The sequence below is a fragment of the Lithobates pipiens genome, unplaced genomic scaffold, assembly GCF_037356315.1.
Source record: "Lithobates pipiens isolate NorthernLeopardFrog02 unplaced genomic scaffold, aLitPip1_a1.2 Scaffold_8, whole genome shotgun sequence".
In the NCBI taxonomy this organism is placed as follows: Eukaryota; Metazoa; Chordata; class Amphibia; order Anura; family Ranidae; genus Lithobates; species Lithobates pipiens.
The window spans coordinates 111284459-111307463 of record NW_027507903.1 but is presented as its reverse complement, the minus strand read 5'-3'; the positions used below and the strand labels follow the sequence as shown (position 1 = coordinate 111307463).

The 23005-nt window shown below is 43.4% G+C and overlaps 1 protein-coding gene across 1 annotated transcript in view; it reads right to left on the bottom strand.

The window, feature by feature from the left end:
- Positions 1 to 5581: 5581 nt before the first annotated feature.
- SNX33 (sorting nexin 33) overlaps positions 5582 to 23005 on the bottom strand; it is a 40728-nt gene continuing 23304 nt past the window's right edge. The window contains exons 3-4 of the mRNA XM_077472830.1: positions 14471 to 15183; positions 5582 to 8325 (exon numbers count right to left, since the gene is read on the bottom strand). Coding sequence (XP_077328956.1) covers positions 8072 to 8325; positions 14471 to 15183 — 967 coding nt within the window. The 3' untranslated portion in view covers positions 5582 to 8071. The remainder of the gene's footprint in view (positions 8326 to 14470; positions 15184 to 23005) is intronic.

The window sequence follows — 23005 nt, the reverse complement described above, 5'->3', positions numbered from 1 at the left end:
CCGAAACAATTAGACAACATATGGATGTGCAGGGCATCATGTCCCAGGCAACGCAACACAAACTATCACTGTTTGCGGATGATGTCATTTTGACGCTCTCCGATCCCCTCAAATCTGTCATGACAGCGCACGATATCATTGTGAAATTTGGGGAAGCTTCCTATTACAAAAAGAATGAGCAGAAGTCATGCATCCTAGGAATCGGTATAAATGATAGTCTTAAAGCACGTATTCGAGATGCTCTCCCATACCCGTGGGCCTCCGACTCCATAAAATATCTAGGCACTAATTTAACTCCTACAACGGATCGGTTATTTCAGGCTAACTTCCCCCCATTATTAGAGTCACTCCAATCTGACATCAATAGACTTAAAAAATATTATATTTCGTGGCATGGGCGTTTAGCGGCATACAAAATGCTGCTACTCCCCAAGCTAACTTATATGTTCAGGGCACTCCCAATTCCAATCCCAGATCACTTCTTTAAGGCCCTACAGAAGCAAATGGCAACTTTCATTTGGGCGGGGAAGAGAGCTAGATTTCCTGCCACCCTACAAAGTAAAAAGAAAAATGCGGGGGGCCTAGGCGTACCTGTGTTACGGGACTACGCCACAGCAGCAGTCTTGGACCAGCTCCAGGAATGGTTTTCCACCCAGGAACCAAAACCTTGGTGTCAACTAGAATTGGCAGGGATACCTCATGGGTCGCTTCGTTCCCTTTTGATAGCCTTTAACTGCGATCAATTCCACATCCATACTGACCATCCTACAATGAAGGCTTCTTTGCGAGCCTGGAAGGACCTTCTTACTTCATGCCTTTGTGCGTGCACTTTCACCTTGGTTCCTATCCCCTTAGAGTCTATCCCTTGGTTGATTCCGAACATTTCCCTAAATGTGTGGCGTAAAAGTGGGATTTCTAATGTGCAGGACCTTATAGAGGGTAATCGCTTCATGCCATTCCAGGTCATTCAAAACAAGTACAACATACTTCAGACCGAGTTTTTGACATATTGCCAATTCCGGTCTTGGTTCCGGGAAAAGGGAATGTCCGGCACTCAATTTGTTGCAGAAGTGTGGGATTTCCTAAACTCGTCCAAACCTAGACGGAAGGGCATTTCTATTATGTACAACCTACTTAATGATAAGTCCTCTTTTTCCCGGTTGGGCCATTTGGAGAAATGGGAAAAAGACATGGGTCAGAAATTCACTGAGCAACAATGGTTACAGGCCTTTAGTAACAATGCCAGGTTCTCTAGGTGTTCAAACTATGAGGAACTGGCTGCGAAGATTACAGCGAGATGGCATTTTACTCCTTATATTATTGCTAAATTTTTGGACGAGAAGTCCAGCGAGTGTTGGAGGGGTTGTGGCCAGGTGGGGACGCTGCTACATATGTGGTGGCAGTGTCCGCGCCTGCGGAACTTCTGGACTGAGGTATTTAATTTATTGCTAAAATCATAGGCGTTAAGACCAGGCCCTCCCCTGAAAAAGCATTACTAAGTATTGGTATCTCCGATTACCCGGTATCTATGAAAACTATAGCAATGCATATCATTTTCGCAGCCAGAACACTGATTGTATGTAATTGGAAATCAAAAGATATCCCGAACATCTCGGAAGTGATTATGAAGGTGAATGTTATCTCAGAATATGAGAAAATCATAGCATTTAGGGACGGTTCTAGAAAGAAATATCTGCTAAACTGGTCTGCTTGGCTCGCCACCGCGAGAAAAGTCATTAGGTGAAGCATAGGTCTATGTGGGGACACCCATATCTCACCCCTGTTCTCTCGAGTCCAACTTCTCAAACCTCACTCTTTGAACTCCCTATTCCCTTTCTTATTCCTATTCTTTTACTTGCTCTTTTTTCTCTCTTATTTTATTAAGCTTTTAAACCACCCTCTAGTAAATAGGGTTGATACGGTTTCTGTAAGGTCAGCCGAAGTTGCGATATATTTTTTGTGACACATGTCTATGCTTGCTGATATGATTACAAAGATGTGGACTCTTACTTTGTTAATTTAGTTTGTATTGTACTAGCTCGATACATAGCTCACAATCCTTTATTTGTACGTTGTAACCCATCGCAACTTGGCCTGGACTGGGCCAGAGTATGTTCATCTTTATTTTTCTGTTTTTTACTCTTCAATAAAAATTAGTTTGAAAAAAAAAAAAAATGACTTTTCCTTTTCAATCTGCAGCTCTGTGATTTTCTGTAATTTATGGCTACCTGGAGCTGTTCTGTACACAGAAGGTGTACAGAACGCCCCCCAGAAATGTAATTTCCTGCTTATGCGATTGGCTTACTGATTTTCCCAGAAGAATTGCATTAATATACAAGCCAGATTTTGTGCATCCCCTGCAATCAAAATGTTATTTTTGGTGTGATGCTCTCAAAGGGAAATCACATCTAAAGGGATGCAGACAATGCAACTTCCCTCATTAGAACCCTGCAGGTGCATCAGCTGATTGATATTAATAAAATCCCTCCCATACAGATTCACTCCACACACAGACACAGATAAACAAACAGATATTTCTTCAGAATAAAAAAAAGGTAGGAATCTGCAACAGAGTTTGTTAAAATCCCTGCAATGTACACAGATCACCCGGGGGGAATTTTTTTTTTCTCACCAAATGTGGAGTTACACTTTGGGAATCGGCCACTATTGTTGTGACAAATTCAAAAATAATTTTTTGCAAGTTCGCAGATAATGAGAGTGGCAGTAATTAGGACCAACTCTGTGTGGGTGTTCAGAGAGATGCCAGTGCTCAGAGTAGGCCATTTTGTATTGGGTAGGTATCATGCATGTGACAGCTTCCTGCACAGAGCTCCCTGGTTGCTATGAAGCTGGCGGCTATTGTCATCATACTAACCAATGACTAAACCTAGATCCCATACAACGGCTGGCTGTGAGATTCCCCAGAAAAACAGATGAAAGTAAACAAAAGGGCGGCGATCACACAAGTTACTCATTGTGGGAAAAACCTCTAGGAGATTCCAGGATGGAGAAGGATCTAGGGGTCCTAGTAGAAGACAGGCTGAGAAATAGCATGCAGTGTCAAGCTGCAGCTACCAAAGCCAGCAGAATATTAGCATGCATTAAAAAGCAAATTTACTCCAGGCATAAAACAATAATCCTGCCACTTTATAAAACTCTGGTTTGGCTGCATCTGGAGTATTTCATCCAGTTCTGGTCACCAATACGAAGAAATTATGTGCTGGAGCTGGAGAGAGTCCAGAGAGGGCAACTAAATTAATACGGGAACTGCAGGACCTCCATAATGAGGAATGGCTACAAGCGCTGAGTTTGTTCTCACTGGAGAAGAGAGATGCTTGAAAGGAGATATGATAGCAATATGCAAATATAGTGGAACCTTGGATTACTAGCATAATCCGTTCCAGGAGAATGCTTGTAATCCAAGGCACTCGCATATCAAAGCGAGCTTCCCCATAGAAGTCAATGGAAACAAAGATAATTCATTCGGCATTGACTTCTATTGCATGCAATACCGCATGTGGCCAGAGGTGGGGGAGGCACCAGAGAGCCTCGGAAATACTCAGGGAGAGCTCGGCTGAACTCAGAAACCCTCGGAAACACTCAGGAACTAAGTATTTTCGAGTGATTCTGAGTATTTCCGAAACGGCTCCGAACCGCTCCGAGAGTCACCAGAGCCACCAGCACCTCTGGCCAAATGCAGTACTGCACAACACATTAGCTTGAATTCTGCTCATTTTGAGAACCAACACTCGCCAACCAAGTCAGGATTTTTTTTTAAAGTTGCTTGTCTTTCAAAACGCTTGTTAACCACGTTACTCGTTAATCAAGGTTCCACTGTATCACAACTGTAATCCCAGCATAAGTATGAAACTTTGTAGTCTCAGGGAATGTAAGAAGACACGGGGCAATACTATGAGACTGTAAGAGAAGCGGTTTAACCTTAAGCTGTGTAGGGTTTTTTCACTGTCAGGGCGGTAAGGATGTGGAATGCATTCTTACCACCCTGACCTATTCCTACGTCTCCTCTATGAAATAGATTTACGTACACATGTTATGCAGAGAGACTATGGAATTTTAAGAGCGTCAACAAATTCCAGAGTGAATGTCTGCCTCAAGTCAGCTCCAAGTCCCCTAACCTGACACAGTGCCTCCCAAATCCCATAGTGCCGACCAACCTCTCATTGTGGGTTGTAGTGTCCTCAATCTACAACAATGTTCCCAGGCCCCCCCGAGAGCCATCAGCCCCAACAGTGCTGCTCAACCACTCTCAGTGCCCTCTAGCTTGCTGCAGAGCATCTAGTCCCCTATAGCGCCCTACACCTCCAACAGTGTCTCACAGAGCACCCAGCCTCCCCAATGCCCTCCTGTCTCTCACAATGCCCATGCAAAGACCTCCTAGAGCAGTGATGGCACCCCAGATGTTTTGGAACTACATTTCCCATGATTCTCACCTACACTGCAGAGTGCAAGAGCATCATGGGAAATGTAGTTCCAAAACATCTGGGGTGCCAAGGTTTGCCATCACTGTCCTAGAGAGACCAGCATCCACAGTTGCCCCTAGGGCCACCAAGTCTGCTACAGAGTTACCCTAACCCCCTTCCCCTGCAGTGCAATGCAGCCCCATCCAGAGCTGTACACAATTGCACACATATTTTGTTTCCCCAAAACTTTTATTGCACAAGTGGGAACTTGATGGGGCATGGAAGAATTTACTGGGGCCTGGTCTCAATCACTGTCTTAGTCCCTATTAGGCCAACAATTTGGAGTGCATCCAAAATTATATGACAGCAAAAAAAAGCGCACTGATCCTTTCAATTTAGTGCATTCGTTTCCATGCTGTGCATGTACTCTATCAGTGTTTCTCAACTCCAGTCCTCAAGGCGCCCCAACAAGTCATGTTTTCAGGATTTCCCTCAGATGAAATGGCTGTGGTAATTACTAAGGCAGGGAAACTGATCAAATCAACTGTGCAAAATAATGGTAAGCCTGAAAAAATGACCTGTTGGGGTGCCTTTAGGACTGGAGTTGAGAAACAGTGCTCCATCATACACAATAAAATCCATCCTATCATTACATAGGTGCACAGCTCCTACTGAATGCATCTATGCGTTCTACAGGTGAGCACGGTACAACCCACACATGAACTGCAGTGACCTAGTACCTTAATCCTGTGCAGGCTCCTCTAGTAATATCAGGGAGTCTACTGAACAGTTTGGTGCTGTGTAATGCTGTGTGGCTGTCTCTCTTAGTATTGCCTAGCTCTGAATGGATTGCATTCTTGATGGGTGACATCACTCCCTCCGGGGCACACACAGTGTGTGCGTGTATGCAGGCAGATCTATACAAACACTGACTCAGTCTACACCCTGCCCATGACACACAGTCACACCCATTACTTCTGGGGCCATTGCTTACCAATGACAGCAAATCTGACTGCTTACAAGCCTAGTTCCTGGGACACACCAGGATGACAATGTACTTTACATTGAAAGGACTGCTTAAGCAGAATACAGAATCATAAGAGAAAACAAATATATTATTAAATACTGTCACAAAAAAAAAAAAAAATACACAAAAACAGTGAAGGTAATTCATTACTGTATTATAAATGTTTTCATGTTAAAATGAAATTTAGATTGCATTGAAATTTGAAGTGATACCATCACATTAGCCATTCTGTAAGGTGCACATATTATCATTAGACTTCAGCTAAATAATGCACAGCAGACCTCACAAAGTACAAAACTAATATATATACAGGAGTAAGCAGCATGCCATAATCCAGCTACATTATGTAGGCTTTCTGTGCAATGGCAGGGGGTAGTTTGCAGGTATTGCTGGACGGGAATGGACAGTCATCCACCATAACTGCAAAAAGAAAATGGAAGACTGCGTATTGTGCTGTGTGCTTGGAGAGGCTTCCAGTGACACCCATACACAGCACAAACACGCACAGAGGCACTGGATAGAAGCAGACTATCACTCTCTGCAGGGGTTTCATTAGATTAATGACCTGTCAGAATGTGTGACGGAAGTGACGTTTAGTCGCCGCCATCTTGCTACACTCCGCACTCCTCTACAGTAAGGATACACTGAGAAGGGGGAAAGCGGACATCTTGTTACACCCACCAGAGTTTTGCATTTTACACTTATTTTTAACAGTAAAGTGAGTTTATATAGAGAAATATCGTAGTTCAACTCCATCTGAATGTTTAGTTTTAAAAGCAGCAAATTTCTGTCAGATTAGCAAACCTATGAGATCAGCAGGCTTGCCGCTGCTTTTAAAATTCAACATCTAACCAGTCAGACGGAGTTATCCTTGGGGTACTACTCCCCCACTGACACCAATGATGGGTCATAATTCTAGACAAGGACACCAACGACGGGGCACAAATCCTTCCAATGGTGGCCATGATGGGGCACAATTCCTCCCAATGATGCCAACGATGGATTACAATTTTTCAAAACAACACCAACAATGGGGCCCAATGACACCAATGATAAGGCACAATTCCTCCCACTGACACCAATGATGGGGCACGATGCCAATAATGGATTACAATTTTTCCCCAACAAAACCAAGAATGAGACCCAATGACACCAATGATAAGGCACAATTCCTCCCACTGACACCAACAATGAGGCACAATTCCTCCCGCTGACACCAACAATGGGGCCCACTGACACCAACGATGGGGCACAATTCCTCCCACTGACCCCAACAATGAGGCACAATTCCTCCCGCTGACACCAACAATGGAGCCCAATGACGGGGCACAATTTCTCCCCATGACACCAATGATGGGGCACAATTCCCCCTGCTGACACCAACGATGGGGCACAATTCCTCCTACTGACCCCAATGTTGGGGCATTTATTTTTCTAACTGACATCGAGAACTTTTCTACCCCCGATGGCCACAGTCTGACACCCAACCCCCCCTCCAAGTCTGAAGGACAGTAAACTGGCCCTTTGGTTAGAATGTTTGGAGATCATTGGAACAAATAGATATCCATTATTCAGCCTGTGGCCAGATTACTCCAGCCACACAAATGGCGCTGATAAGTGGTTCACCCCCGACAAGCTATTGTATTCGCTAATGCCGGCTGTCTGAAAATAATGTCTGCAGATTAGCTGCAAGCGCTGTTTGGTCAACAATTTTCCAACCCTACTCTTTTGACAAAAGTTGATTAAGTAATCAACTTTAGTTGAGCTGACAGGACCAGCCACTGTTAGAATTTTGGCCCGTTCTGCTGTTCCATCTACACTGTTCAGCACAGATGGATGCATCCCCCTGCTGGGCTATTGTACTCTGACAGCCAGAATACCCAAACATCGGCTGCATTGGATTGGATGCAGTTGCTGTTCAGCTGACCATTTTACACCAGGCTACTTCGGTTTTTCAACTGAATAATGCCAGGCTGGAGGGCGCCAACAGGGCTACCCTCTAAACACATTTGGGCCAGTTCATTAGGTGTATGGCCAGCATTCCATTCATTATTTAGCCTTTATTATAAAACCTACATTCAAAATAACTGGTTCCTTCAATCCAGTTTTTATACATGAGGCCCTCTAGTCCTAGTCCTGTGAAATGATTGAAGCTGAAAATTATTTTAGCTCACAAAATGTCTGTAAGTGATGATTGCACTTCTTTTCCAATGACACTGTAACCACAAGATCCTAGCAGTTTGTCAACGATCCCTTATCCTCCATTGTACATAGTTGACCTCTAGAAATATAGGATAAAGCTTTGATTTATTTTTGCTCTTTTACATAAACAGCAGCATCTTGTCAAACATATATATTTTTACCAATATTAACACCTGCTAAAAAATCACATTTTTAAAAGTTTTTCTCAGTCTTTCAAAACTTAAAGATATCCTCTAAATTCCATGGATTTTAGTTAGTCCCATTCATTGTAAAAGGCACCCAGGTGTGTACATGGTAATAAAAAAAGATGGCGTTTATTATCAGGAATGTATCCGCTGGACAATGCCAAACCAGTTGTTGGCTAAAAAAAAAAAAAAAAAAAAAAAAAGCCAAGACAAATTCCCAAAAACTAGAGATGGTGTCACATGTTTTCATACAACTGTAAAGTCTTCTCTAGCTCCTGGCTGACCCTCTGATAGAAGAGGATCTGTTCCTTTATATAATGTTGGATCGTCTGCTTAAAGTCTAGCAACCTCCTCTGGTGAAAATGGTTAATCTCTGCTTGCAAAGCAAACCCAACTATGCGGGACCTCTTCCGGATTCCGTCGGCTTCTTCCTGCTCCATTTTCCCTTCATCGCTCATCCGCTGGCTGTCCTTCACCTTAGCAAATGCTCCTGAGTAAGACAGACAACAAAAAAGGGTAAGCGGTAGTATGACGTCTCCCCACAGTCACCCCCATTAGGCTTAAAGCAAACCTGTCTTCTTATGAAAAGACTTTAACCTGCCTACTTTACTATAAGGAAACCTGTAACAGGGGACCTGGAGTCTGCCATTGTTGACGTCTCCTTCTGAAAATGCAATCTGACTGGCCTGAAGGCTGACACTCTATTATTAATACTTTGGGGCCCAGCAAAAGCAGCAGTATGTCCTTACCACAGCCATACCGCTGCTTAAAAAACCCCAAAACTGTTGGCTTTAGAGACTGGAAACAAGCAAAGCTTCATTGGATGTAATGAATAGGGGGGAGTCATCATGGGGTTCGCCTTCCTCTGGATCAACTGTGTATAGGATTGGGTATACGGGATTGTATGATATTTTTCATTTTATGATATTTTTCATTTTATTTTATTTTTTATGGTTTAACTAGATGGACATCCCCATTTGGGGGGTTCGCCTTCCTCTGGATCAACTGTGTATAGGATTGGGTATACGGGATTGTATGATATTTTTCATTTTATTTTATTTTTTTATGGTTGAACTAGATGGACTTGTGTCTTTTTTCAACCTAACTATGTAACATTCCCACATAAACCACCTGAGACACAGCACAGCCTGCAGTACAAATAAGGATAGGCTAACTTCTAAACTGCTGCTCCTCTGAAAAGCAATCAACATTCAGATCACTTCTCAGAGGCAATTGACAGGTGGTTGCGCCGCCTCCTCATCGCCTGTTTTACCCCCATTATTGGCGAACAAACATTTGTGGCATTTGTGGTGCTTCCCCTTTGCTTAAATGGGTTGCATTCAGCTGGCTTTCCATCCACCGACTGCAACATGTCAGATCATTTTCGCTGCTGGTGCTAAGCATTGTGACTGTGGCTTGTGAACATCCCCATTTGCTGTTGGCGGCACAAAAACACTCCCAAAAGCTAGTCCAAACAAGGACTAACTTGTAAAATTCAGGCACTGTGTTTAAAAAAAAAAAAAATAGTATTAGCAGATACTGTAGTAGTATCCACTCTCCATGTTAGATTGGGCCCTTAAGCTAACAATACACACACAGATCTAATACAGTATAAACAATAGATTTCTCCAGCCATGCTGAACAGTGTGGATGGAGAAATCTCTCCTTGCGGAACAGTGAAGGCATGAGATTTTCTACCCGGTTTCTTTGATTTTTCAGTCAAAGTTTGTGGAGCCGGTTGGTTCCAACTGAGCAGAAATTGGGAGAAAGTCATGTATGGCCAGCTTTGGTGTATTCAGAGAAGGATATCTGCATACATGTTACAGGGCAGGTATTCAGAAAACACTGGTGCCAGACACTCGGGACAGCAGCCAGACATCTACCATTTTCAGAATGAAGTTGGCAATGCGAGCTCCTTAATTTCCTCATAACAGGATTATTTTAAGTGTCACTTCCCATGTGCATGCCATGATGCAGGCCTAGACATCTTCTCAGACTCCAAGTCCCACAACTCAATGAATGTGTCATTATTGGAGGCTCTCTCACTGAAGGGGGTTAAATATTTTTGGGTATAACAAGCGTCTTCTGGCTTACAACGTAATAACCGCCACCTCATGGCATCTGCTCTGATACAGTGCTTTTATTTTTAAATCTTTAAAATGGCTGCCCAGAGGGTAAAAAGTTTGGCAATGCCAAGGAGTTAGCTTAAAGAGGAAAAACAGTCTGCTCACATAATTTGAAATAAAAACATCTTTGCCATTCTGAAGCTTCCCTCCGCCCACTTTGCACATTTTATATATACTGTGATTCTGTACTTGCAAAATATGCTGCAGAAATTTCCCTCCATGGACTGTCTGCAAGCTGCTGCCTGTTCACTTCCTTGATTTACACAGACTCACACCTCCAGCTCTGCAGCTCTCATTGGCCCTCTTATGACTCAGCCCCCGCCCCCCCACCCCCTTCCTTTCCTGGCAAACTCTCATGAGAGCCAGAGAGAGAGCTGAGCATGATGTCATAGGCCTAGACTAATGACCAGACAAGAAACAGGATGTGGGCTGAAACTTAAAAAAACAAGGGCACAAGATTAAATAGATGGAAAAATGAAAAAGTTACTGAAGTTCCACTTTAAAGTGATTGTAAAGTCTCGTTTTTTTTTTTCTATTAAAATAACAAACATGTTATACTTACCTGCCCTGTGCAGTGGTTTTGCACAGAGCAGTCTAGATCCTCTTCTCAAGTCCCTGGCTGGAGCTCCTGGCCCCTCCATCCTGTTGAGTGCCCCCACAGCAAGCAGCTTGCTGCAGCTCCATGTATCCATTCAGACACGGAGCTGCAGTTGGGCCCCGCCATCTCTCTCCTGATTGGCTAACTGACTGATTGACAGCAATGGGAGCCAATGGCTCCGCTGCTCTGTCTCAGCCAATAACGGAGGGAGAGTCCTGGACGGCCAAGGCGCTCGTGGACATCTCTGGTTAGAGATGGGGCTCAGGTAAGTATTAGGGGCGGTTGCTGCACACAGAAGGCTTTTTATCTTAATGCAAAGAATGCCCTAAGAAAAAAAAATCTGGCTTTGTATTCAAACCCGAACAATGAACTTCTTTTACTTCCTCCCTTTTGGGCCATCAAACCTGAACTCCAGCCTTACCTTCAAGTGTTTGTAAACCTAGTAACCCAGGCTTACCTGTAGGTACTGAAAATATCTCCTAAACCTGTACGGCGCATGCGCACTGAAAAAACGGCTCACTCGTGCCATTTATTCAGAGCCGTGATGACAGTGACGTCATCACGGCTCTGGCCAATCACAGCGCTGCAGCCCATGAACCCGGAAATAACTCCTGGAGACATGCCGCCGATCACAGATGTGTGAGTATTTCATAATGAGTTAGTATGTGATGCATACTATGCATACTAGCTCATTATGCCTTTGTCTTACAGGGTTTGTTTTTGTTTTTCTTTCAGTTTTTTACATCTGTACAGGCACCTCTCCAAAATGTCATTACTCTGATTTTGCGGCTCACTGTTAGCTTTTTACAGTTTGCTTTAGGAGCTGCAGCAAGTCAGACAGAGCCTAACCAATTGGTGAAAAAGAATGGATGACCGCACTCCAACTTGCTGAAGGTCCAAAACTTTATTGTGTAAAAAAAAAAAAAAAAAAAAACACGATCATAAAAACACATTTACAGATAAATAAAGGCAGGTACAGGCATTAACACATTTATCACTAGAAAGTGCTTAATCAAGACTGATTAAGCCCTTTGTAGTGTGAAACGTGTTAATACCCGTACCTGCTTTTATGGAGCTGTAAACATGGTATATATTACAATTATTTTTTTTTTTATGGTTGAACTAGATGGACTTGCGTCTTTTTTCAACCTAACTATGTAACTATGATTGATTTTTTTACATTACAGTTTTGGATCTTCAGCAAGTTGGAGTGGGGTCATTCATTCTTTTATAACTAGTATTTTGAATGCGAATCAGACCAGCACCTACAGCTGGAAATAAGTTTGGGGCTAATGTGAATGGAGCAGTGGGATACTTTTGGTTGATTTTTTACCTTGTTTACTGGCTGGAGGATGCCCAGCACTATTTGGCGTTTTCCTCCTAACCCTGACTGTCCCTGGGCTGTACCCTTTATTCATTGGATTTCGTATTTTTTTCCCTTTTCCGTCAATCATCCAGACTTAGCCTCTCACACATGGGTGTTATTTAGGGTAATCTGTATGGAAATGCTGTCTGCTTAGGAAAGCTCCCATCTCAGGACTAACATCCACCCATCAAGGCATTTCCTTTTCCAATGGTTCAATATTTAAAGTTTTCAGCAAAGATTTAAAAACCAAAAAACAGTGTACATTAGTTATATGTTAGAATACAAAAATGAACAACTAAACATTGGCATTTTTTAGTTCTAAAATATATACACACACATTATATATATATACATATACACACACACACACACACACACACATACATATATATATATATATACATATATATATATATATATATATATATATATATATATATATATATATATATATATATATATATATATATATATATATATATATATATATATATATATATATATATAAAATTCCTGTGCTAAGGAAGAAGGGAAGAAAAGCCTGAAAAAAACAAAAACAAAAAAACAAAAAACAAAGGTTACATCTACATGGGAGTCTGTGTGTAGGTACGTTGTGGTGCTCAGAAGTGGCTAAATCTCACCTCTGGACGCAGCAACAGTCTCTGCTATGGCTGCATACAAACTGGCTGGATACCTGCAGCCAGCATGCACCCTGACTATGTCCAGGGTTGGTCATGTAGCTGCACGGATTAGCGGTTACATCCCTCCTATGGAACTATTGTGTTCTCCTGGAAGGGGAAGCCATCCCGGCTGGGAGAACACTGTGATTATTGCTAGTGACTATAGACGCTGGGAATAATCACATGCTAGCAATCCGACATACTGGTTATACCCAAGTCAATCAATGAATGAACTTGGGTACAATCAGACTGCCCATAGATGGTTCTAATCTCAGCCAGTCCCTGTTGAACTGGCCAAGAATCGAACCATCTATGGCCGGCTTTAGAGCTACAACTGCTAAGCCCTTGTACACACGTTCGGACATTCTGACCATAAAATCCGTCTGATTTTTTCAGACGGATTTTGTCTGAAACTGGTGTTGCATACACACGGTCGGACAAATTTGTTGGAAAATCCGATCGTTCAGAATGTGATGACGTTCGTTCGTTACGACGGGACTACGTTTAGGCTAGTAGCCAATAGCTTTGGTCTCGTAATTTGATCTGAGCATGCGTGGCACTTTGTCCGATCGGAATTCTCTACAAACGATCGGACAAAGTCTGATCGGATCATGTTGTCAGAAAATTTTATATCCAGCTCTCAAACTTTGTTGGTCGGACATTCCGACGGAAAAAGTCCGATGGAGCCCACACACGGTCGGATTATCCGACAACACGGTCCGATCAGACATTCTCCGTCGGAATGTCCGACCGTGTGTACAACAAGGGCTTACTTGTTCTTAAAACGGACCTAGAACATGCATGCAGTCAGTAAAGTCTAAAAACTGATATCCTGTATATTTATTCCAGCTCAGTGACTAGTTGGACTGTAAAGCCAAGATCAGAATAGCCCCAGAGTCTGTACCAAAAGGAAATCAGCAGTAGCTTTAATATTTATACTCTCACAGGTTCACTTTATAAGTCCAACTTTGCTTTTTCTGGCAAAAGGAAATCGTTGGGCAGGGAATTTTTTTTATAGCTTTGTTGTATTTATCTTCTGAAATTGTTCCCCAATTTAGATTATTCAAACTGTGTTTGTTACACTGGAACCTGTAAACTCATGAAATGATGCCATAAGTAAAACATTAACATGTCACCGCATGTGACTGATAATAAGAGCAAGTATGGACTTCCATGTTTTCAATATGTTTACAACAGCTTTTAAAATGATAAAAAATATATAGTAAAATAAAGTAATTTGTTTTGTGTTACATCATACTCATTTGCTGCTTCTTCCTTTTTTTTGTTCTACATCCTGCTTTTGTACTAGCCTTGTGGCATTTTCATGCTTTTTACAGCATCATTTTATATTTAATGAAGGCAGCTTACACATTAAACAAATATACTGTAAATAGATGTAAGCACAGCATGTATATACACAAAAACTGCAAACCTCATATGCAACTACCAACTTCAACAACAGTCAAACAAGTCATCTATTTTACTGTGTGTACGTAGGAGACCTAATAAATTATATTTATTCTGTCAGTTGTTCTGCTCTATGGTATTAAAATTGTCAGAAACATCATAGGCTTATCCTTTGAAGACTCAGCCAAAGAGACTCTTGTGGTTTTACCCTTAAATAAATTGCTATTTCTTCCCAACATCTCTATTATATTTCATTGGCTTCTCTCTCACCCTCATTAGTTTCCCTTGTGATTGTTTTACGTTCCTTTATCTGTTTTTATGTACATTAATGGATGACTGTACAAACAAAATAATATATCATTAGCAATAAAAACTTAATGGATTGTGCTCTTATAAAAGCAGAATTGAAGGAAGCACGCTTTATCTTATAACTTGTAAGAAAAACGTTCTGAACGTACCTTTCTGTAGGTGGATAATGTCTGGAAAGTTGGACAGCAATCCTTGGTACAAAGACAGGGTATCAAGAAATCGAAACTGATCGTTCTTGGGCTGCTCAGCAAACATCTCCCCAACCTTTTCATAAGTTTGCCCTGTGTGAGCAATAGCACCAACAAGTGGTTCTGTGCCATATGGAGGGTCTAGCTGGAATGAATAACTAAGACCCTGAAGAGCATTTCCAAGTTTCTGAAACTCCTTACGAAAGCCACCCATGTGCTTACGTGCCAGTTCAGACACCACACCGGTTAACTGCATAACGCTCTCATCCATCTTTTTTGAGAAGGCTTTGAAGGCATCCACACGCTCTTCCACATCCTGCAGGTCCTGGTGTTCAGTAGGTATCTGCAGAGTCAGCAGGAAACTGGCACCCACCATCTCATCTTTCTCTGCCCGACGTTTGCCCGCTTTCCATTGCTTCTCATCTTGGCAGGTTAAGAAGTGCTGAAAACCATCATACTGAGAAAGAACCGGGTGACTGGTCATATGATCCATCCACAGGATCAAACGACGTTTGCGCTTTTGGATGAAGTCCTCCTCAAAGCGTCCTGTAGCTTGCTTTTCGGGCAAGTGTGGAATGGAGATTACTGTAAACTTATGCAGAAGTCGGTTGTACAACCAGTCAAAATGCTTGTATCTTCGGTAAACTTGAGAATTGGTGTGCCCTGGTGTAAGCCTGACAAAATAATAAAAATAAATCAATAAATAAAAAAATAAAAAAAGGTAAAGAAAGGAGATAAATAGGAAACAAATAGTAAAAATGACTAATATAAAAAAAAAAAAAAAAAAAAAACACAAGCCTGACAACTGTAAAGAGCAAAGGTTCGGTGCTACTCAGCACCCTGATGCATTTCTATCCATCCACCGTGGCTTAGCAGACCCTATGACTAAGCACCAGTGGGGGGAGAAATGCATTACAATGTGTGGTTTGGAGGAGACATGTAGGCTGAGGCCACTCATTATTCATTCGCCTGGGCTGGTTGGGAGTAGCAATGATCCTTTCCGATTTATATTCACTAGACGTCTGGATTGGTATCAGGACAACCCCGCACCCCATGCTCTAGGACAGTGGTAGTCAATCTTTCGGACCTTACAGACCACTAAAAACAATTTGGAATTCCACTGACCACTAAAATAAATTTGACATGCCTTATACATGCAACACTCTGGCTTTCTGCCCTCCTCCCCCTGGATCAGACTGGTGCCTTATACATGCAATGCTCTCAGCCCCCCCCCCCTCCCCCCACACAAACACACACACACACACACACACACACACACTCTGCATCACACTTCTGCTCTATACAAACTCATTGAATCTCATCTCCTTATCCAGCCATGTGCTCAAGCTCCATGCTCCCTTTCACAGTTTGTGATCAGAGCTGCCATTGAAAGTCCCCTCCTCCTTCCACTCCACTACTCCCGGTTCCTCAAGTCAAGTCAACTCAAACCTTATTGTCATTCTACTACAGGTAAGAACATACAGTAGAATGAAATGTTGTATCTCACAGGGCCACGGTGCTACATACAAATTAAACATAATTATAAAAAAATATACAGAGAATAAAAACACCCTCTGGGTTCACAGGAGCCAGAACTACAGAGGAGGCATCGGGTACCCATGCAGTATTGACTGTCAGCGTGCATTGAGAACAAAATTATAAACAACATTGGGCAGTATACATTCGCCACAATGTTGCAGCAGAATCCTTGGGGACCTTTAAAATGTTACCACTGTTTGGCCATCGCTGCTCTAGGACACAGGGATGTGCTTTTACCTCTACTTTGAGCAGCGCCAAAAACAATATAACAGGTTGCAATGAGGCTGACAATTGTTGAGAATATTACTGTAACCAAGCATGTCTTCATAAACTGAATCTCCCTGGAAGAGATTATTACTGTACCCTCATGTATGCCATCATAAACGCTACATCCCTGAAAGAGGAGGAAAGAATATGCTCCTGCACAGCTCATAAAAGTTCTCATTGTATTAGGGATACTCGGCTATCCCAGGATCCTGTTAATAATTTCACTCCGGGATTAAACAATAATTTCCCTTTGGGATTAAAGTATTCTGAATCTGAAAATGCTGAATGTCATCACCCTTGCCTAGCAGCCATGCTGCAAACTGGAGTGTAAGGTGATTGATTACTTTTTTCACCTTTAACCTAGCATTTTCTTTTTTATTTAGAGTTAGGATGGCGAATAGCTAATTGGTGGACCTGCATTTTCATGCAAAGTCCGCTTTTATGAGCACAAATTGATATGTGCAAACAAAATATGTATTATGATAGGACTGTCTTAAAAAGGTAAAGTTCAGAAATATATAAGGAATACTGTATTTAAGCCCCCCCCCATTACACTCTGCTGTGCCACCTTAAGCCCCGTACACACGACCGGACTTTTCAACATCCAAAGTCTGACGGAATGATTCCGGCAGACTATTCGATCGTGTGTGGGCTGCAACGGACTTTTGATTCGCAAAAGTCTGACAGACTTTAGAAATGGAACATGCTTCAAATTTTTCCGCCAGAACTCTGCCGGACCCAGTTCCTACCGAAACATTCGCTCGTGTGTATGCTATTCCGACGGACTAAAACCGACGCTAGGGCAGCTATTGGCTACTGGCTATGAACTTCCTTATTCGAGTCCAGTCGTACGTCATCACGTTCGAATCCGTGGGAGTTTGGTGTGATTGTGTGTGGCCAAGTCTGCTCATTCGGAAAGTCCGTCAGAATTCTGCCAGAACTCAGTCAGAACTCCTTCGAAAGTCTGTCGGACTTAATCCCTCGAAAAGTCTGGTCGTGTGTACGCGGCATTACATGTCTTCACTTACCTACTCCAACAGCTGTGGCAGGCTGCACCACAGCACCAGCATCTTGTAGATTTGAAAGGGTTGTACCCATACTGCAGGAGCAATTCATTCTATGAGATGTTAGCGAGCAGGCCTGGTACTACATTTTTACCAGCTGGACTGCACACAGTGTGGAAAGGTCACAGTCATTGGAATGAATAAATATGTACATGCAGGGATGTCACAATTAAAGTGGATGTAAACCCCATTCATGAAATCTGACCTGGGCACGTATATCTGTAGCGTTTTCTTATCTCTCTCCATAGCTCTAAGTCCTGTGTCTTTCTGTTGCTCCATTCCTCTGTTATCAGAATGATAACTTCTGACAAGCTCTCCGACACAGGAGATAAAAGAAGATGAAAATTTGTGTCGGGGAGGTAACTTAGACACAGATAAGCAGATAGCTTGTCTATTCACAGCACAGCTCTGCAAGTTTCTTTGTTCCTCTGCCTATGTAGAGGGTGGTGTGCGCCTTTCCTCCAATCAGCTCACACACAGTGTATGCCCAGACTCCACACCCACTGCTGAAACATTTATAAACACGATGTTCACTTTCTAAAGAATATAGATAAAGCAGATATACATGTAAAACTTATGTAGGGAGATCTGTTTCATCTTAGTGTATCAGTGTATCATCTGAGGCTGTTCACTTCACTGGGTATAGGAGAGAGTTTACAACCACTTAAAAAAAAAAAAAAAAAACTCTGCCCCTGCCCGGGTCACTCATTCACAGTTTTCTGTGAATTGGAAAACTACAAGTCCTGATTCCCTTGGCAGCTTCCGGCTTGTGCACTGTGGTAGTTCATTGATTCTTCCTGTCAGAGTGTATTGGCTTACCCATACAAGATAGGAGCAAGCAGATACACTGACAGGTCTGCAGGAGACTTGCATGACAATAGCAATCTGCTTGTGCAATGCTTTACAGGCTCCTGCAACATTAACCAGTTGCCGACCGCCGCACGCCGATGTACGTCGGTACAATGGCACGGGCAGGCATAAGGACATACATGTACGTCCCTTGCCTCCCGCGGGTCGGGGGCCCGATCGGGCCCCCGCCCGGTGCCTGCGGCGGTCGGTTTTCGTCCGGGAGCGATCCGGGACGAGGGGGCGGCCATTCATTCATGGCCACCCCCTCGCGATCGCTCCCGACGAATAGAAATCCCCGGTGACATCACTTCCTCTCCTGTAATGTAAACACAGGAGAGGAAGTGATGTATTCTCTCCTCCGTGTCGGTATTTTCCGTTCCGACACGGAGGAGAGCGGATCGGTGAGTTGCACCAACACTCTACACACACAGTAGAACATGCCAGGCACACTCACACCCCCCCCTTTACCCCCCGATCACCCCCCCAATTACCCCTGCCCCCCAGTCACAGTGACACCAATGTCATTTTTTTTTTTTTTTTTTTGCATTGGTGTCATTTGTGACTGTAATAACTGTTAGGGCAGTTAGAGTTAGCCCCCTTTAGTTCTAATGTACCCCCCTAACCCCCCCAATAAAGGTTTAACCCCGTGATCACCCCCCGTCGCCAGTGTCACTAAGGCTGGGTTCACATTGCAGCGGTTTATGAGAACGAATGTGATTCGCACCGCACTGCAGTGCAAATCACATCCGATCTCTGTGCGATTCGAGTTCAGCCATTCGCCGCACCCGCCGCACCCGCCACACCCGCCGCACCCGCCGCAAATTCGCACGGGACCCTTTTTTTGGCCCGCAGCAGAATCGGATCGCATGGGTGTTCACACCATGCGATCCGAGTTTGCAGATCGCACTGCGATATGCGAACTGATCTGGGGGTGTCAGTAACATTTCACTGACACTCCCAGCAGTTCGCATAGGGCAGTGTGAACTGCCGCCGGGAGGCATGCGATGCGGGAACCCGCCGCGGATTCGTGCGTTCCTGCATCGCTCCAGTGTGAACCCAGCCTAATAAGCGATAATTTTTCTGATCGCCGTATTAGTGTCACAGGTGACGCTAGTTAGGCAGGTAGGTATTTAGGTTCGCCGCAGCTTTTTATAGCGCCAGGGACCCCCATATACTACCGCATAAAGCCCCCTGATTGCCCCCTAGTTAACCCTTTCACCAGTGATCACCATATAACTGTTACAGGTGACGCTGGTTGGTTAGTTATTTTTTTATAGTTTCAGGGCACCCGCCATTTATTACCTAATAAAGGTTTAACCCCCTGATCACCCGGCGGGTGTCATTTGTGACTAATAACTGTTAGGGCAGTTAGGGTTAGCCCCCTTTAGTTCTAAGGTACCCCCCTAACCCCCCCAATAAAGGTTTAACCCCGTGATCACCCCCCGTCGCCAGTGTCACTAAGGCTGGGTTCACATTGCAGCGGTTTATGAGAACGGATGTGATTCGCACCGCACTGCAGTGCAAATCACATCCGATCTCTGTGCGATTCGAGTTCAGCCATTCGCCGCACCCGCCGCAAATTCGCACGGGACCCTTTTTTTGGCCCGCAGCAGAATCGGATCGCATGGGTGTTCACACCATGCGATCCGAGTTTGCAGATCGCACTGCGATATGCGAACTGATCTGGGGGTGTCAGTAACATTTCACTGACACTCCCAGCAGTTCGCATAGGGCAGTGTGAACTGCCGCCGGGAGGCATGCGATGCGGGAACCCGCCGCGCATTCGTGGCGTTCCCGCATCGCTCCAGTGTGAACCCAGCCTAATAAGCGATCGTTTTTCTGATCGCTGTATTAGTGTCACAGGTGACGCTAGTTAGGCAGGTAGGTATTTAGGTTCGCTGCAGCTTTTTATAGCGCCAGGGACCCCCATATACTACCGCATAAAGCCCCCTGATTGCCCCCTAGTTAACCCTTTCACCAGTGATCACCATATAACTGTTACAGGTGACGCTGGTTGGTTAGTTATTTTTTTTATAGTTTCAGGGCACCCGCCATTTATTACCTAGTCTCACTAGTGTACCCCTAAATTTAGGGGTGTCTACTTTCCAAAATGGGGTCATTTGGGGGGGGTTTGTGCCATCTTGGCATTTTATGGCCTTCAAAACTGTAACGCCCTTAGAAAGCCTGAAGGCGGTGCTTGGTTTTCGGGGCCCCGTACGCGGCTAGGCTCCCAAAAAGTCCCACATATGTGGTATCCCCGTACTCAGGAGAAGCAGCAGAATTTATTTTGGGGTGTCATTTCACATATGCCCATGGCATGCGTGAGCAATATATCATTTAGTGACAACTTTGTGAAAAAAAAAAAAAAAAAAAAAAAAGTTTGTAATTTTCCCGCAACTTGTGGCAAAATATAAAATATTCCATGGACTCAACATGCCTCTCAGCAAATAGCTTGGGGTGTCTACTTTCTAAAATGGGGTCATTTGTGGGGGTTTTGTGCCATCTTGGCATTTTATGGCCTTCAAAACTGTAATAGGTAGTGAGAAGTGAACTCAAAAATTTACGCCCTTAGAAAGCCTGAAGGCGGTGCTTGGTTTTCGGGGCCCCGTACGCGGCTAGGCTCCCAAAAAGTCCCACATATGTGGTATCCCCGTACTCAGGAGAAGCAGCAGAATTTATTTTGGGGTGTCATTTCACATATGCCCATGGCATGCATGAGCAATATATCATTTAGTGACAACTTTGTTAAAAAAAAAAAAAAATTTTTTTTTTTGTCATTATTCAATCGCTTGAGGCAAAAAAATAAAATATTCAATGGGCTCAACATGCCTCTTATCAATTTCCTTAGGGGGTCTACTTTCCAAAATGGGGTCATTTGGGGGGGTTTTGTACTGCCCTGCCATTTTAGCACCTCAAGAAATGAGATAGGCAGTCGTAAACTAAAAGCTGCGTAAATTCCAGAAAACGTACCTTAGTTTGTAGATGTGACAACTTTTGCGCAAACCAATAAATATACAATTATTGACTTTTTTTTTACCAAAGACATGTGGCTGAATACATTTTGGCCTAAATGTATGACTAAAATTGAGTTTATTGGATTTTTCTAATAACAAAAAGTAGAAAATATCATTTTTTTTCAAAATTTGCGGTCTTTTTACGTTTATATCGCAAAAAATAAAAATCGCAGAGGCAATCAAATACCATCAAAAGAAAGCTCTATTTGTGGGAAGAAAAGGACGCAAATTTTGTTTGGGTACAACATTGCATGACCGCGCAATTACCAGTTAAAGCAGCGCAGTGCCAAAGTGTAAAAAGACCTCTGGTCATTTACCAGCAAAATGGTCCGGTCTGAAAGTGGTTAAAAAAAAAAAAAAAAAAAAAATGTGCAAAAAAACGTGCATTTATTTTTTGTCAAAAGGTGAACTTATCCTTTAAAGCAGAACTAGAGGCAAAATTATTATTTTTTTTTTTTCATTTTGGATAGAGAAATAAAGGGCTAGAACCCCTGTAAGGTATATTTTTGCTATCTCTGTCCCATTGGGGAGAGTTCCCTTCACTTCCTGTCCCACAGACAAAACAGGAAGCACGAAAAAATCCCTGCAAATTAAGGGAATCTCTTAATTGCTCACCTGAACTAGTGTTCCCTTTGGAAGATTTCCCCTCCATTATTTTTCCAGGGACAACCGAAAATTTGGAATTTTTCTTTCACTTCACTTTTTACTTTCACTTTTAATGATAATGTTAAACAGGACACATAGAAAAAGTAAATCTCTCTAAGGCTGATTTCACACTGGGGTGTCAGCGGTAAAGCACCGTTATTTTTAGCGGCGATTTACCGTCGTTTTTGCGGAGGTTTTCAAAAAAGGGTTAAAGCGACCGGAAAAGCACCGCCCATTCATTTCAATGGGCAGGAGTGCTGGAGGAGCGGTGTACACACTGCTCCTTCGCCACTCCTTAGATGCTGCTTGCAGGAGTTTTTTTTTTTTTTTAACGTCCTGCCAGGGGATCGCCTCAGTGTGAAAGCACTCGGACTTTCACACAGACTGCAGGGGAGCCGTTTTTCAGGTGCTAATTTTTAGCCCGAAAGCTCCTGAAAAATGCCTCAGTGTGAAAGGGGTCTAACGTGGACACAGACAGCAATAAAAACGGACAGGTGTTCTAATCCCTCTCTACTCTATTCAAAATTGAAAAAAAGTTTTGCCTTTAGTTATACTTTAATCCATGCAGTGCAGGCACAGCCCTACCACAAAGGATTTTTTTTTAGGTATCCTGGATTTAGCTTTAAAGGGGTTATAAAGGTAAAGGTTTTTTCACCTTAAAGCGGGAGTCCGCCGGGACTCCGCGTTTTTTTTTTTTTTTTAAAAGCCAGCAGCTACAAATACTGCAGCTGCTGACTTTTAAAATAGTGACACTTACCTGTCCAGCGCGCCCGCGATGTCAGCACCCGAAGCCGATCGCTAGGTCGTCTGTCGGGTCCTGCCGCCGACATCTTGGGTATGGGAATCAGGAAATGGAGCCTTTCGGCTTCATTTCCCGGTTCCCTACTGCGCATGCGCGAATTGCGCTGCGCAATAAGGACGCTCCCCGCTGCCTCTGGGAGCTGTGTGTTTCCCAGCAGGCAGCGGGGCACTTGCGGGAAGGGGCGGGCACTTGCGGAAAGGGGCGTAAGTTACGCCCCTTTCCGCAGAGAGCTGTCCCGGAAGTGGGTGCAGTTACCTGGATTATCCAGGTAACTGCACCCCCCTCCCCCCTGAAAGGTGCCGATTGTGGCACCGGA